The sequence below is a fragment of the Anabrus simplex genome, chromosome 8 (assembly GCF_040414725.1).
Source record: "Anabrus simplex isolate iqAnaSimp1 chromosome 8, ASM4041472v1, whole genome shotgun sequence".
NCBI classification, from domain to species: Eukaryota; Metazoa; Arthropoda; class Insecta; order Orthoptera; family Tettigoniidae; genus Anabrus; species Anabrus simplex.
In genome coordinates, this window is record NC_090272.1 from 47,410,569 (window position 1) to 47,424,642 (window position 14,074).

The window sequence follows — 14,074 nt, forward strand, 5'->3', positions numbered from 1 at the left end:
CAGTCTGCTCCAGTACTTAAAGTTATATTGTAAACAATAAAAAAATTTAAAATGATATAGATTAATGCATAATTTGAAAGTACTTACCGTGTCCTGCTCACGCGTGTGATCCAAACGACCTCAGTTAGCGACACATGGACGCTTTCCGGCCATTTTCCACGAAAACCAAGACCCATGGAAACGTTTCATATTTTCTATGTTTTCCCCCCGCAGGCATCATTTTACTGGCTGAAGAAACAAAAACGTGGCCGCTTACTGAAAATTTCAATACATGATTTTACGGATTTACATTTTCTTGTTCAGGTTTATATTCTTTTTTTTTTTGCTATGGGCTTTACGTCGCACCGACACAGATAGGTCTTATGGCGACGATGGGATAGGAAAGGCCTAGGAGTTGGAAGGAAGCGGCCGTGGCCTTAATTAAGGTACAGCCCCAGCATTTGCCTGGTGTGAAAATGGGAAACCACGGAAAACCATTTTCAGGGCTGCCGATAGTGGGATTCGAACCTACTATCTCCCGGATGCAAGCTCACAGCCGCGCGCCTCTACGCGCACAGCCAACTCGCCCGGTGGTTTATATTCTTAATAATTATTTTAATTGGTTTATGTGGGAAGTAGTTATACCGCTGAAATCAGCAGTCTGTCCTGAAGCTTGTGGTATAATTTGTTTTGCAGCATTGTAGAAGATTACATCAGGAGCTGGGAAGAGAACAAAACGCCTCACGCTCCGAAATGATGTGTTCTAGACATTTCCTCACCAGTTATTACATAACTGTGGCAAGAGAGTGATTTCTCTGACCCGCCTAATTTGGTGGCCATGACTATAATTTCTTCACATTAGCGAATTTGAATCAATGTCAATCCAAAATTGATCCAGTATATTTATTAAGAAACTCAACAACTTTCCAGACATTTTGGATTGCCACAAGGACATTTTCTGACTACATCAAGAAATGTAACAAAATTAAATTTGAACAAATCATCTGATAAATAACACTAAAAAATCTACAGCATTAAAACAGTTGGACATACAAAAAACTAAAGAACAGTAAATTTGGTAATAGGACATTAAAGAGGATATGATGGGGAACTACTGAGCATATGAACTAGATAAGAGGTTGTTTTTTCTTGCTGTTTGTTTTACATCACACCGACACAGATAGGTTTTATGGTGACGATGGGATAGGAAGGGCCTAGGAGTGGGAAGGAAGCGGCCGTGGCCTTAATTAAGGTACAGCCCCAGCATTTGCCTGGTGTGAAAATGGGAACCCATGGAAAACCATCTTCAGGGTTGGCGACAGTTGGGTTCGAACCCACTATCTCCCGGATGCAAGTTCACAGCTGCACGCCCCTATCCGCACGGTCAACTCGCCCAGTTGATATGAGTTTAAAATAGACAAAAATCCCCATAAAGTGTCCACTAACAAACGACGGATTCTGGACTTTTGAACGCTGAATTTGTTTCAGAAATTAACAAAAACAACAACTGCTTATTGTGCCATGTGTCCCAACCATTAAACCAAATAATTCCACCTCTTCTAAATGTTCTTTCCCCTGCAAAATTTGATTGAAGGTATGTGCTGTAGATGTTCCTTTTTTCAACGTTAACCTCCTCAGGTGTGATGCTACATTGTGACTGTGAGATTGATTACTTCTTCAAAGTGGTCACTCAATGCAGATGATGATTTCTGGTCAATTATTTCCAAGTGCAGAATACCTTCATTGATCTGAGGTAGAACTCTCTGCATTTTTCAGAAAAATATTATCTGTCAAGTTTGAATGGATTTCGTACTAACCTCATTAGTTACTTATTTTTTCTCTCTCTCTTTTGCTATTGGCTTAACGTCGCACCGACAAAGTTAGGTCTTATGGCGACGATGGGATAGGAGAGGCCTTCTTGATGCAAACTTTCACTCCATAGAAGAGGATACTTACTGTCGTCTACAGTAGTTTAAAAGTATACAAACACAAAATATTAACAGATAAACAACAGCATATAATAAAAATAATTAACCAGGCGAGTTGGCCATGCGGTTAGAGTTGCACAGCTGTGTGCTTGCATCCATGAGATAGTGGGTTCGAACCCCACTATCCCATTTTCACACCAGGCAAATGCTGTGGCTGCACTTTAATTAAGTCCATGGCCGCTTCCTTCCCATTCCTAGGCCTTTCCTATCCCATCGTCGCCATAAGACCTATCTGTGTCAGTGCAAAGTGATGTAAGTTGTAAAAAAACAAAAGAAATAGTAATTAACTTATTTATATCATGTATCTATATATAAAATTAGTATTTTGTCACAGAGTAAATGACTACGTGTTTTGAGTCATGCAACTATCAGCTTGCATTGAGGCCACAGTCTCTTCCTTCTCACTCCTAGTCCTTTCCTATCCCATCGTTGCCATAAGACCTATCAGGGATTGTGTGAAGTAAACTGTTAAAAAAAGGGGAGGAGCTTACGGCTGCCAATTGAATGTGCTTGGTGTATACTTTTCAGTACGCTAAGAGACTGATGTTCGATAGCATCTTGTGGTCTACTGAGAAAGAAGACTGGAAATTACCTCGCTTCTTATTCCTTAGCATGCTCCTTAAGTGACCAGATGGAGCCCCTACACTAGCTTGGATCATAGTACCTGTAACATCCTCCCAGTCTTTTCTTCCCCTCATATCGTGAATCTTGGACTACTTTCTGTATAGGCCTTTAATTCTATTCCGCTCAGCCTTTTCTAGTGTTTAGCAAACTTTCTTCTTATTCTACATCTTCCATGTTGAGATTCTCTCAAGAAAGATTGCTTCAAAGAATGTGAATATTCTCTCTCTCAAAGTTTGGAGGCAGATATGACCTCATTAGGACCAGAGAAACAACTCATGTAAAAAAAAAAAAAAAAAAAAAAAACACAAAACAAACCTGTGACTGGAGAGTGAGAATAAGTGGAGTTAATCCTTATCCCTTTTGCATTTTGTCCTTGTCTCTCCTTTTGTTACTCACTTTCACTCCATCCAAGCTGATCAGTCATTGTGTGCTTCGTAACTGTAGATATTTTGATCCTCCTTCCAAGCTTCCTATTATTTAGTATACTTCTAATTATACAACAACAACACAATAACTAACTTGTTTATAGTGTACGTCTATAGCTTATATAAAATGAACTATTATGTCCAGGGTTTCACGGGCTGCCAATTGAATAGGCCTGGTGTATATATACCTTTCAGTAACCTTAGCAGACTGACCTACTGGTCTACTGAGAGGTGGTGGTGGTGATTACTGTTTTAAGAGGAAGTACAATTGGCCAACCATCCTTTATTAACACTATTTTTTTTTTTTTTTTTTGCTAGGGGTTTACGTCGCACCGACACAGATAGGTCTTATGGCGACGATGGGATAGGAAAGGCCTAGGAGTTGGAAGGAAGCGGCCGTGGCCTTAATTAAGGTACAGCCCCAGCATTTGCCTGGTGTGAAAATGGGAAACCACGGAAAACCATCTTCAGGGCTGCTGATAGTGGGATTCGAACCTACTATCTCCCGAATGCAAGCTCACAGCCGCACGCCTCTTAACACTAATCAGAGGGAAAAAATGGAGTGAGAGTGGTGGTGATTACTGTTTTAAGAGGAAGTAGGCCTATAACTGGGCAACCATTCTCTTATAACACTAATCAGAGAGAGGAAAAAATAGAAGGGATCCAACACTTCCAAAAATGAAGGTACTGGTCAAAGAAAGAGAAGGGCAACGAAGGTTGCGAAAATTAAAGACTCCCTAGAATTTGCCACCTACCTAATACTGTTGGGATCGAAAAGAACAAGAGTTGACCAAGGGAGGTTGGATAGTACAGATGAAAGTGAAGAGCCTGGCACAAGTAAGTGGAAGCAATGCCGGGACTCAGCTAAGTGCTCTGTGGTCGCCAACTCATACTCCAAGTAAAGAGACCCTGGTGCCCCTTATGACAGACAGGGGATACTGTGGATATTACTCTACCGCCACCATCCACAGGCGGAGGTCTACTGTGAAAGCAGACTGGAAATTCCCTAGCATACTTCAGGCGAGTTGGCCGTGCGGTTAAGGGCGCGCGGCTGAGAGTTTGCATCCGGGACATAGTGGGTTCGAATCCCACTGTCGGCAGCCCTGAAGATGGTTTTCCGTGGTTTCTCATTTGTACACCAGGCACACCTTAATTAAAGCCATGGCTGCTTCCTTCCAACTCCTAGGCCTTTCCTATCCTATCGTTGCCATAAGACTTATCTGTGTCGGTGCGACGTAAAGCCACTAGCAAAAAAAAAAAGTTACTGGTTTCACTGGTACATCTCATACTGGGGATTTGTCCCACAGGAGTTCTCTGGTGCGTTGGTGTATCTGAGCACCTTAATATACCACCAGACTGAGTGGGGATTGAACCCACCAAATAGGGCTCACAAGGCCAGAGCTCCAACATATGGGCCACTCGGCCTGGCTTGTCTCTGGAGAGTAGTACTGTAGAGTAAGTGAAATCAAATCAAGACATGACAGAACTAACGCTATGAGCTTGAAGTTGTTACCAATGGTATTTTGGGACAAGGAAGTAAGTGCCCACACCAGACCACCTATGGCCACTTTTCGACAAATGTCTGCACCTAGGTTTAAACAGTGTCAGCTCCCAGTACTCGGAAACAGACAGCAGCTCGGCCCTGCCGTAATTTTTCTAGAAATTCAGACAGTGCGGTGAATCTACAAGATAATTCAGTATGTAGCAGGTAAAAAGAGACTGAAAAACAAAACCTAAAAATTTAGTGCTACATAATAGTCTTGGTTGAAAGCTCAGTAACAAAGTATTCAGTTTGGAAGGTCCTGGGCTTGATTTCCAGCCTGGACGGGGATTTTAGCCACATTTAGTTAATTCCTTTGACTCAGGGAATGTTTGAATAAACTCCTCTTCATATAGTCCTACACACAGCATACCATACTACAACTACACAACAGCTGATACATTCCTCCAGATAGGGTTGGCATCATCCAACCATAAAAATGGGCCAAGTCCACATATGAGATACCATTCACACCCAATATCCTACCAGAATGTGGGAAAAGTAGCAAAAGAAGTGATAATATTGTGCAAAGAAAGAGAAGTCGATGGGTACTTAAACTAAATTTCCCTAACAGCACACTGATTTCACGCAGACTGGTGCATATGTACTGAACAACGCCCCCAGACCCCCTTTGCTTGTCCCTGTATCATTGGTCTTCTCCAGGTCCTATCCACACCGTCTGCACGGCAAGAACCAGTCCAGACCAATGGTGTTTCCACAGGAAAGTAGAGGCCTAAGACCGCTTCACAGCTCTAACCTGGGTGCTTATGTCCCCAGATCCCCTTTGCTTGTCCCTATATCACAGGTCTTGTCCAGGTCCTATCCTAACCATCCGCACGGCAAGAATCAGTCCAGACCAATGGTGTAACAATAATCACCACCACCACCTATTAGTTCCTCAAGCACCACCCATTAGCTCCTAAGTAGAGAGGTTGGCAGCGTTGTGCACCGCATGACAACATCCTTCCCGAGAAGGCCGCGAGAAGTAAACAAATGACAATCGTTCCGTGCGTGTGAAGTTCGTCTCGAGGGAGCAGGTATTGATAACATATTTCTTATTTTCTTCTCTAACATCAGGTACTAAAATGCTCTTTTTGATGAAAGAAAGAATTGAATTCTCTCTTACAAATGATGAATGCAGTTTGCCTTAAGAGTGATGGTAAATCCCACTTGAGATACTGTGTAAATAAAGGGAAGTTACAAGAAAGAAAAATGCTAGGTTTCCTCTACAGTAGGTTTTACTATGCCTAAAGCAAAGGCAACTATTTTTTTAACACTACACTAAAATATATAGGCCTAAGGTTTTTGGCAATGTAAGGATGGGAAAAACTAACAATGAGGAGGTAGGAGCCCAGGCCTTAATGTAAGGTACATCCAGGTACAGAAAACCATCTTCAGGACTACCGAAGGGATCAGCAGTTATGAATACTTTCTTCAAGTATAAGAGAGGGTAGGGGCACCAAATCCATAATACACTATATCATAACCGACTTGGAATTCAGAAAATTTGTTAGAAATATGTGGGAGTTTTTGGGGATTTTTTGAAGATAAAGACCAGTAAGCCTATATGATCTGTAGTGAACTAATTATCAGGGTAGAAAAAGTGAAGGATATCTCCAGACAAATGAGGGGTAGAAAATCTCCAGGACGAGGTAATCATACAGGCGTAGATGGATATGATTAGTGAAAATTTGCAAACAATAAATGCTTATCAGGTTCTGGATAAAGAAAGAGAATGGATGGCATACAGGGATTCTGTACTAGAAACAACTTTGTGTTTACAATTAGCTTTACGTTGCACCGGCAGAAAGTTGTGGCGACAATGAGATAGGAAAGGTCTAGAAGTTGGAAAGAAGTGGCCATGGCCTTAATTAAGGTACAGCCCCAGCATTTTCCTGATGTGAAAATGGGAAACCATGGAAAACCATCTTCAGGGCTGACAACAGTGGAGTTTGAACCCACTGTGTGTAAAGAAGGAGAAAAAGCAAACCTCTTGGTGGAATGATGAAATGAGAGCAGCTTGTAAATGTAAAAAGGAGTAGGGCCTATCAGAAATGGCAAACTCATAAGTTTTGAGTAAAATGTCATGGCAGTCTCTTTCCAGAATTTCAATTTCACACATCTGGAAATTAATGAAACAAAGGAACAGATTTACGTATTTTCAAGCAAATGGACACTGGCAGAATTACTTGCAAGGTGGTGCAGCTCCAGCCGTTCTTATTTCGGGGGTGGGGGTGGAGTGACTGAACATTTTTAATATTTAAGAAGTCAGAATGATGTATGTTGATTAATGGACTAAATTATCGAATGGTGCTTCTCCTCACAATGAGAGCTATAGGCCTTCATTGAATCTTATCATCAATGACCTAAAAAATGTCAAGGGAGTGAGAAACACTTCAGGGAATTTAAAGGCAATTAGAAATGTATTTAGACGAATTACATTGCTGCAAGACAAGATTCTTAATATCCCTCTGTTTTGTGAAATGTGCTGCTTGTTAAAAGAATCAGAAGAATTTCCTGATGATCATATGAACTCTGCAGGAGTTTTCAGAGAACCAAACACACCAGCAAACCCCGTCAACTTGTGGTGGAACGCTCAGTGAAGCTCTGAAAATTTGTATTCAGTGCTGTGTATAGTACACAAACCTTTTCTTGAGCCCTAATTCCCATTCAGCACTATGGAGCTCTGGGCTCAACAAAAGGTTCGCGTACTATAGATGTATTTATATTGGCTTACATTTTCTTTCTTAACAATAAAGAGAGGTTAGTGCACAGTACGTGGCTAAAAGAGAAGTAAAATGGTAAAATATTCCTAAGGTCTAGCATATTTTCCAGTAAAGGAATTATTTCACATGCTAAAGATGGCTTTGAAACATTTCATATCAGGTGGCTAATTATATATTCCTTCTAGCCATGATTTATGGAGCTTAGCTTAAAAAAAAGGCTAACAAAAGGAGAAAAAATTGATATAATAAAATGTGCAGGGTTGAGTTGCTAAGACAGCAGAGAACTGGCCTTCTGAGCTCGAGTTGGTGGCAAGTTCGATCACGACCAAGTCCGGCGTTATTTTTAAGAAGCTCAAATATGCCAGCCTAGTATTGGTAGATTTACTGGCAGTTAAGAGAACCTGCAGGACAATATTCCCGTACATCGGCATCTCCGAAAAAACGTAAAAATAGTTAGATGGACGAAAAACCAGTAACATTATTGAGTTGGCTAATAGAATTTGATGAGAATTTCAGCCCAATGGATCGTAATGGTAAAGAATGAGGCATAACCCGTATAGAAACTAAGCATGCACCGCTTCTGTGTCAAATATCTATGACGTATCACAAAGAGCGACATTTATGTCGATAATTGAGGTTATGTCGTACCCATTCTGATGACAGGAAAATTGACAAACAATACAGAACAATACAAGTTCGCGGAAAGTAAAGATGGAAACATTTAAAGCGGACTCGAAGGTTACTCGCATTATGACAATAAAAGGTATGTTCAAGACTATGACGCAACGAAGTGCAAGTCCGAAGAGTCAACTTTCCGTCTTAAACGTATATATTTGGAAATGACTTACATTATCACCGATTCCAACACACTTAAATCCATTCTTCAGAAGAAACCAATGAATAAGAACGACAAGCACATCTTCCTTCTTTGTTATATCCTTTTCTGCAAGTTTGTACACCAAGTCCCAACCAAACATATCCGAAGCCATGTTTACATTCCTAAAAACACAATGTGATGTGTGACAAACATATTTCGTATTATCGAGTCATTCTCAGAATATTTATAATATGAAATACGAATATCGCTTCTATTTATTCCATGACTTTAGATGGATCTGGATTTTGTATTATAATTTTTTTTAAACCAATTTGAACGATATTATTTACTGCACAATCTCAAGGGTTATTTCTAAATTGTACTTATCGCAAGTTTTCTGAACTACTTCTCGGGGAATGTGGATGGAATATTTGATTTGTAAACTCCCTGGCCCTTCTTCAACCTTAATTTTTTAATGTATTGTAGTTGGTCTCCTTGCCCTTGCTTCACCCTGTTTTTGTATGGTAGTGACACCTGTCAGAGAAAATAGTAACTTTGCTGGTTGCATGACGTAATGAGAAAAAGCTCTCCACTTGCTTAGTCCAAGATGGCGAGCAGTGTCTTGTAATATGGTGGATGTGTGCGCGTGAATATTACGTTCCTTATTGTTATTGACATGGGGTGAATATGTGAAACGAAGCGGAAAATAGTGTCTATATTATTGGTGTACATATTTTAACTTAATTTATTGAACTTATACCTTGTGAAACAAAATGGCGACCGATAAAATCAAAGTTGCTGTTCGGGTCCGTCCCTTCAATAGAAGAGGTAGGCGATTATATGTATACATTATGTAAAAAAAAAAAAAGAAAAAACCTATATATCGTATGGTATATATGTGTACATACCTATACTATAAAAGGTCGATGTTTACTTCAGAAATATGATACATAACAGTCACAAGTAGTCTTTGATGGTCAGTGTTTTTTTTTTTTTTTTTCCTTGTGGGGTGATTGTAATTTACAGTGACGCACAAAGTGATGGGTTATTATTCCATTTGACAAAGTGTTCACGGTATTATGTCAGCGCTATGTTAATAACGTTCTCATATCTGTCATTGAAAGCAGAATATTTGGAGAACACTGTTTTTGAGTAGCCTAGGCCTGGTAGCTAGCTGTCACGTTGACGGTTTCCGCTTCTGCAACTGAAATATTGAACAGATCAGTATTTTTAAACACTGTGCGCTCTTCTCCCATAAATAATAATAAAAACATTTTCTTTTCATATACTGTTGTTCCTGCTCATTCTCTCTGTGTGAAAATGCACCCGTTAACCTCATTCGATTTCATACTGTTGCTGTGGTTTATAACTTTGCAGTAATCTTGGTCATAATCACAGAAAATTGAGGGAACTTCTTTTTGAAATTCAGCTGTCAAAATGAAATAGTCGTATATGTATCTCACCTGACGCACTGAGAGCTCTACGATATGATCCTCACACATATTATTGAATTTGATTATAATTTATTTTTTAAAATATTAATTCGAAATTTATCTTACAAAATTAGTTGACACTCTGATTAAGACTTCAATTTTTGAAACACTGATGACTACAGTTTTGTTTAGTATAGTACAGTTTAAGTTATGCCCAGCCCCCCTTTAAGTTAATATGTTTTAAAAGGGTACATGCCAATATTTACTTCGGAGTAAGGTTCTTTATTTCTTAAACTGTTTACCATCCAGGGTTGGTTTTTCCCTCGGACTTAGCGAAGGATTCCGCCTCTACCGACTCGGTGTCCTGGAGTGTGAGACATTGGGTCGGGAGATACAACTGGGGAGAATGACCAGTACCTCGCCCAGGCTATGCTATGCTGCTTGTTGGGGGATGGGAATATAGAAAGGGATAGACAAGGAAGAGGGAAGGAAACCACGGAAAACCACTTCCAGGGTGGCTGAGGTGGGAATCGAATCCACCTCTACTCAGTTAACCTTCCGAGGCTGAGTACCGCCTTTCAAATTTCGTAGCAGAGCCGGGAATGGAACCCGGGCCTCCGGGGGTGGCAGCTAATCACACGCACAACAGAGGCGGACCAGAGTAAGGTTACCAGATTTTAAGCTGAAATTTGGAGTTCGGCCTATTGAATGAAACCCTAAAACATGTTTTTCAGTCAGTGACCGGGTCAGGCCTGTCGCGCCTCTGCTTTGTCCAGCACAAATCTCACATGAAATGACCAGGATTTGAACCACGGAACCCAGCAGTGAGAGGCCGGCGCGCTACTGCCTAAGCCACGGAGGCACCCTCTTTTTTTCTTTCTTTTTTTGCAAGTTGCTTTACGTCGCACCGACACAGATAGGTCTTCCATTTGCCTGGTATGAAAATGGGAAACCACGGAGAAACCATATTCAGGGCTGCCGACAGTGGGGTTCGAACCCACTACGTCCCGAATACTGGACACTGGCCGCAATCAAGCGACTGCGGCTATCGAGGCACTCTTTTCTTAGGCCTTTTTTATTAGTATTAAATGACGTCCTTAATAACATGGAGTATTCGGGAGATCGTGGGTTCGAACCCCACTGTCGGCAGCCCTGAAGATGGTTTTCTGTGGTCACCCATTTTCACACCAGGCAAATGCTTAGGTTGTACCTTAATTAAGGCTACGGCCGCTTCCTTCCCACTTCTAGCCTCTTCCTGCCCCATCGTCGCCATAAGACCTATCTGTGTCGGTGCGACGTAAAGCAAATAACAAACAAATAACATGGTGGAAAAAACAGATGTGCGGTATTTCTCTGATGAATGTTCTTTCTTAAAATGTTTTACAGGCAAAAAGAAATCTTGGTTCGTCATAGGCGTGCTCGTAACTGAGGATATATTCTGTTTGATATAGGGAATTATTGCTGTGGTTGAAATAAGAAAAAACTCCACTGTATTGTGGCGTTATTAATGCCTCATACATTTAAAAAGAAATTTTCTAGTTAAAATCAAAGGGGATCTTCGAAGTTAGTACGTGAACATTTGGAGAAACATCTGGTAACTTCATTTTATAGCGACTTGGAATGTTGTGTTTTGCCCTGTCCCAAGATGTTATTTACCTGTAGAATTCTTTGCAACCTATAGATTTAACTAGCGTAGTTTTTAATATGGTAATGTTTGTGATCAGCGACCAATTCTTGTTATATGAGGTCTGCGATCTGATACATTTTTTTTCTTTTCATTTTAGAATTGGAATTGGGCACGCAATGTGTGGTTCGAATGGAGGCACAGCAAACCATCCTGCATCATTTAGAAAGGTAAATTGTTGGAAATTATTAGGTTTCAATTTTTTAGTAAATTATTGTGATCCAGAGGATTCTGTTATTCTGTGTTGCTTTTTTAAAAAAAATTTTGGTTGGTAATGTGCAGAGTTACCACATTCTGAAATCTGGAAATGCTAATGCATTTCTTACACCAACAAACTCCATAAACTAAGTTCATCCTGTGTATCACTTGGCAGCTCTTGTATTTTTATTGTTGGACCTAATTTTCTTTAACAATTCCTTATTTAAATATGTTTGCATGTTAAATGTCTGTAATTAAATTTCACTAAAGCAGGCACTTTATATTAGAGCCTTTCAAAACTGGTATTGCTAAAAGGAATGAGGTCGTCTTCTCAATCTCTCCATACCATTCTTCTCTTTTGCAAAGTCGCACCATTTAAAAAGTCAAATCCGTTGAAATTGAACTTTGGAAATTGTAAATTCAATAGAAAAATGCTGAATATCGCTCTTCATACGTACAAAACGAAAATGAGTAAGCAATTCTTCAGTGTGACAATTGCAGAAAAATCGGAGTATTTTTTCAAAAATGTATGCGGACGGCAATATTCAAGTTATTCTCGAAAAATCTAACGTGTTCGTATAAATGCTGAGTTATGGTAACCGTAGTAATGTGTGTGTGTGTGTTTTTGTTCAACTGCAAAACTTTTCCGTAATGATAGTTACTAAAGAATACAATTGTATTCATTAAGAAGAGGAAAGTGCGCAATTTAACCCGAAAAATAGACAGTTGAACACATTACATCTTACATCGCAAGAACGTCGTACTACATCCGTTTGCTCAGATGGTTGTAGCGCTGGCATTTTGACCCCGAATTGGCAGGTTCGATCCTGACCCAGTCCGGTGGTATTTGAAGGTGCTCAAATACTTCAGCCTCAGTGGCAGCAATTGGGGTGGGGCGTCCAGTTTGTGGAGAAAGCATTACATTTTGATTATATTTTTACCGCCTGAAGCTAGGAATTATAGCAATTATTTTTCAAAACAATTGTATAAAGCCAGTTGTTTATCAGGTAATTCTTTCCTTTAAGAAAAAACTTGGCGAAAATACGTACAAGATGTTCGTTGCGACTAACCGATTCGTACAGCGCCACAGCAAGTAGTGGAGACTAGCACACGAGCGTGTAGCACGTGTTGTGAGGAAGGGTATCAGGGGTATATTTTTGCCAAGGTCATGGATACTGAGGCATGATTCAGCCGCTTGTCGCGCGCATTCGTCAGTCTGGCAGTCTCATGCATTGTGTGTGTTTAGTGGCATTCTCACGTAATGTGTGTGTTCAGTTCTATGTAGTGTCTTTACTTTGATACTGTGTAGTCAAATACTAAATTATTTTAATTGTATAATCACGCTGTACTTCTATTTAATTGTAATACATGCGTTGTTCCTTTGGTGAGAGTTTCATTATATGGTATTGGATCAAAATCTCTAAAAACTATTCCTACCGCATTTAAGTTGGTAGATAGAGAATCTTTACATCTCTCTTGAAATTCGCTCGGAGAGCATCAGAAAATTTACCATTTTGTAACTTTTGTTTTTCAATATTGGTGGACACCCCCCCCGCCACGCGATATCCGTCAAACCCGGGTACTTTTTGTTGTCTATAAATGTTTGTGCCCCTCCACTTTAAATTCCCAATCCAGGAGCACGTGAAAGAATTCCTGCGGAACAATATTCCGGCACCTCGGCGTCTCCGGAAACATTCAAAAGTAGTTAATGGAATGTAAAAACAATAACATTATTATTACCACATCGTTTCCTTACTTTTCATAAGTCTATTTTGTTATTTTAAACAGAGTACCGCTAGAAAGATGTTCTCGCGTAGCTTTCATACTGCATAGCCCAGCTTCTCGTCAATCGACTGCAAATCCAAGAAAGGTTTTTCATCGTCACAGCACTTCGGTAGTTCTCAGTACTGGGGCCGATGACCTAGCTGTTAGGCCCCTTTAAATAACAATCATCATCATCAGTTTTCAGTACTGAGGCTCTCAAAGATCTGCTTGCTGCACATTCACTTGTCTCGTGTAGCAGCATGCAGGTCCTTCCTCATTTTCTGGCCGGAAGATATTTCGGAATTGCCGTTTTGTTTGTAATTCTGCTGGACATCTCCGCGTACTTTGCGAGCGTGGCGACCATTGTTATTGTTTCTTTTAGTGGTTAATAACATTCTAGCACATTTTCTGTATGCGTGTGAATCTTGTCTTGAATTTACTCGTGAGAAAGACCGTGTCTGTGCTGTGCCGGAATTGACGAGGTGAGTGTTTCTTTACAAAAAGAGGGAAATTAATTCTTGAATCTGTCAGCAGGGTGATAATTCCTAGATGAATATTCTTCATAAAACCCGTTAATATTTGAGTTACAATTTACTGTTAAATTCGTTGGTATTACACTGCAGAAAATTCTATGATTTAAACACTCTTCCGATTTTGTACAAGTTTCGGGTTGTGCCTGACAGTAGCATAGCCAGGATCGGCCGATGGGGGGTGGGTTAGGTATAAAATGATTATAGAACACAATGAAGCTGCTTGTGCGTATGTGGTGGCGCATACACGACTTGTCATTATAACGACACTAGCGTGTCGTCTCAAAACTCACGAATTCCAGGAAGAGGATTAGTAAGAACAGGTTTCTCTACCTGGGCCAGTCTCAAAACTCACGAGCAGGGCCA

The 14,074-nt window shown here is 40.3% G+C and overlaps 1 protein-coding gene and 1 long non-coding RNA gene across 3 annotated transcripts in view; one reads left to right on the forward strand and one right to left on the reverse strand.

Annotated features, from left to right (window-relative positions):
* Window positions 1–8,317, reverse strand: part of LOC136879112 (proteasome inhibitor PI31 subunit) — a 54,060-nt gene extending 45,743 nt beyond the window's left edge. The window contains exon 1 of the mRNA XM_067152858.2: window positions 8,131–8,317. Coding sequence (XP_067008959.1) covers window positions 8,131–8,271 — 141 coding nt within the window. The 5' untranslated portion in view covers window positions 8,272–8,317. The remainder of the gene's footprint in view (window positions 1–8,130) is intronic.
* Window positions 8,318–8,716: 399 nt separating this feature from the next.
* Window positions 8,717–14,074, forward strand: part of LOC136879155 (uncharacterized) — an 85,491-nt gene continuing 80,133 nt past the window's right edge. For both annotated transcript variants that reach the window (XR_010860902.1, XR_011018657.1), the window contains exons 1-2: window positions 8,717–8,927; window positions 11,317–11,386. This is a non-coding gene — a long non-coding RNA (uncharacterized lncRNA). The remainder of the gene's footprint in view (window positions 8,928–11,316; window positions 11,387–14,074) is intronic.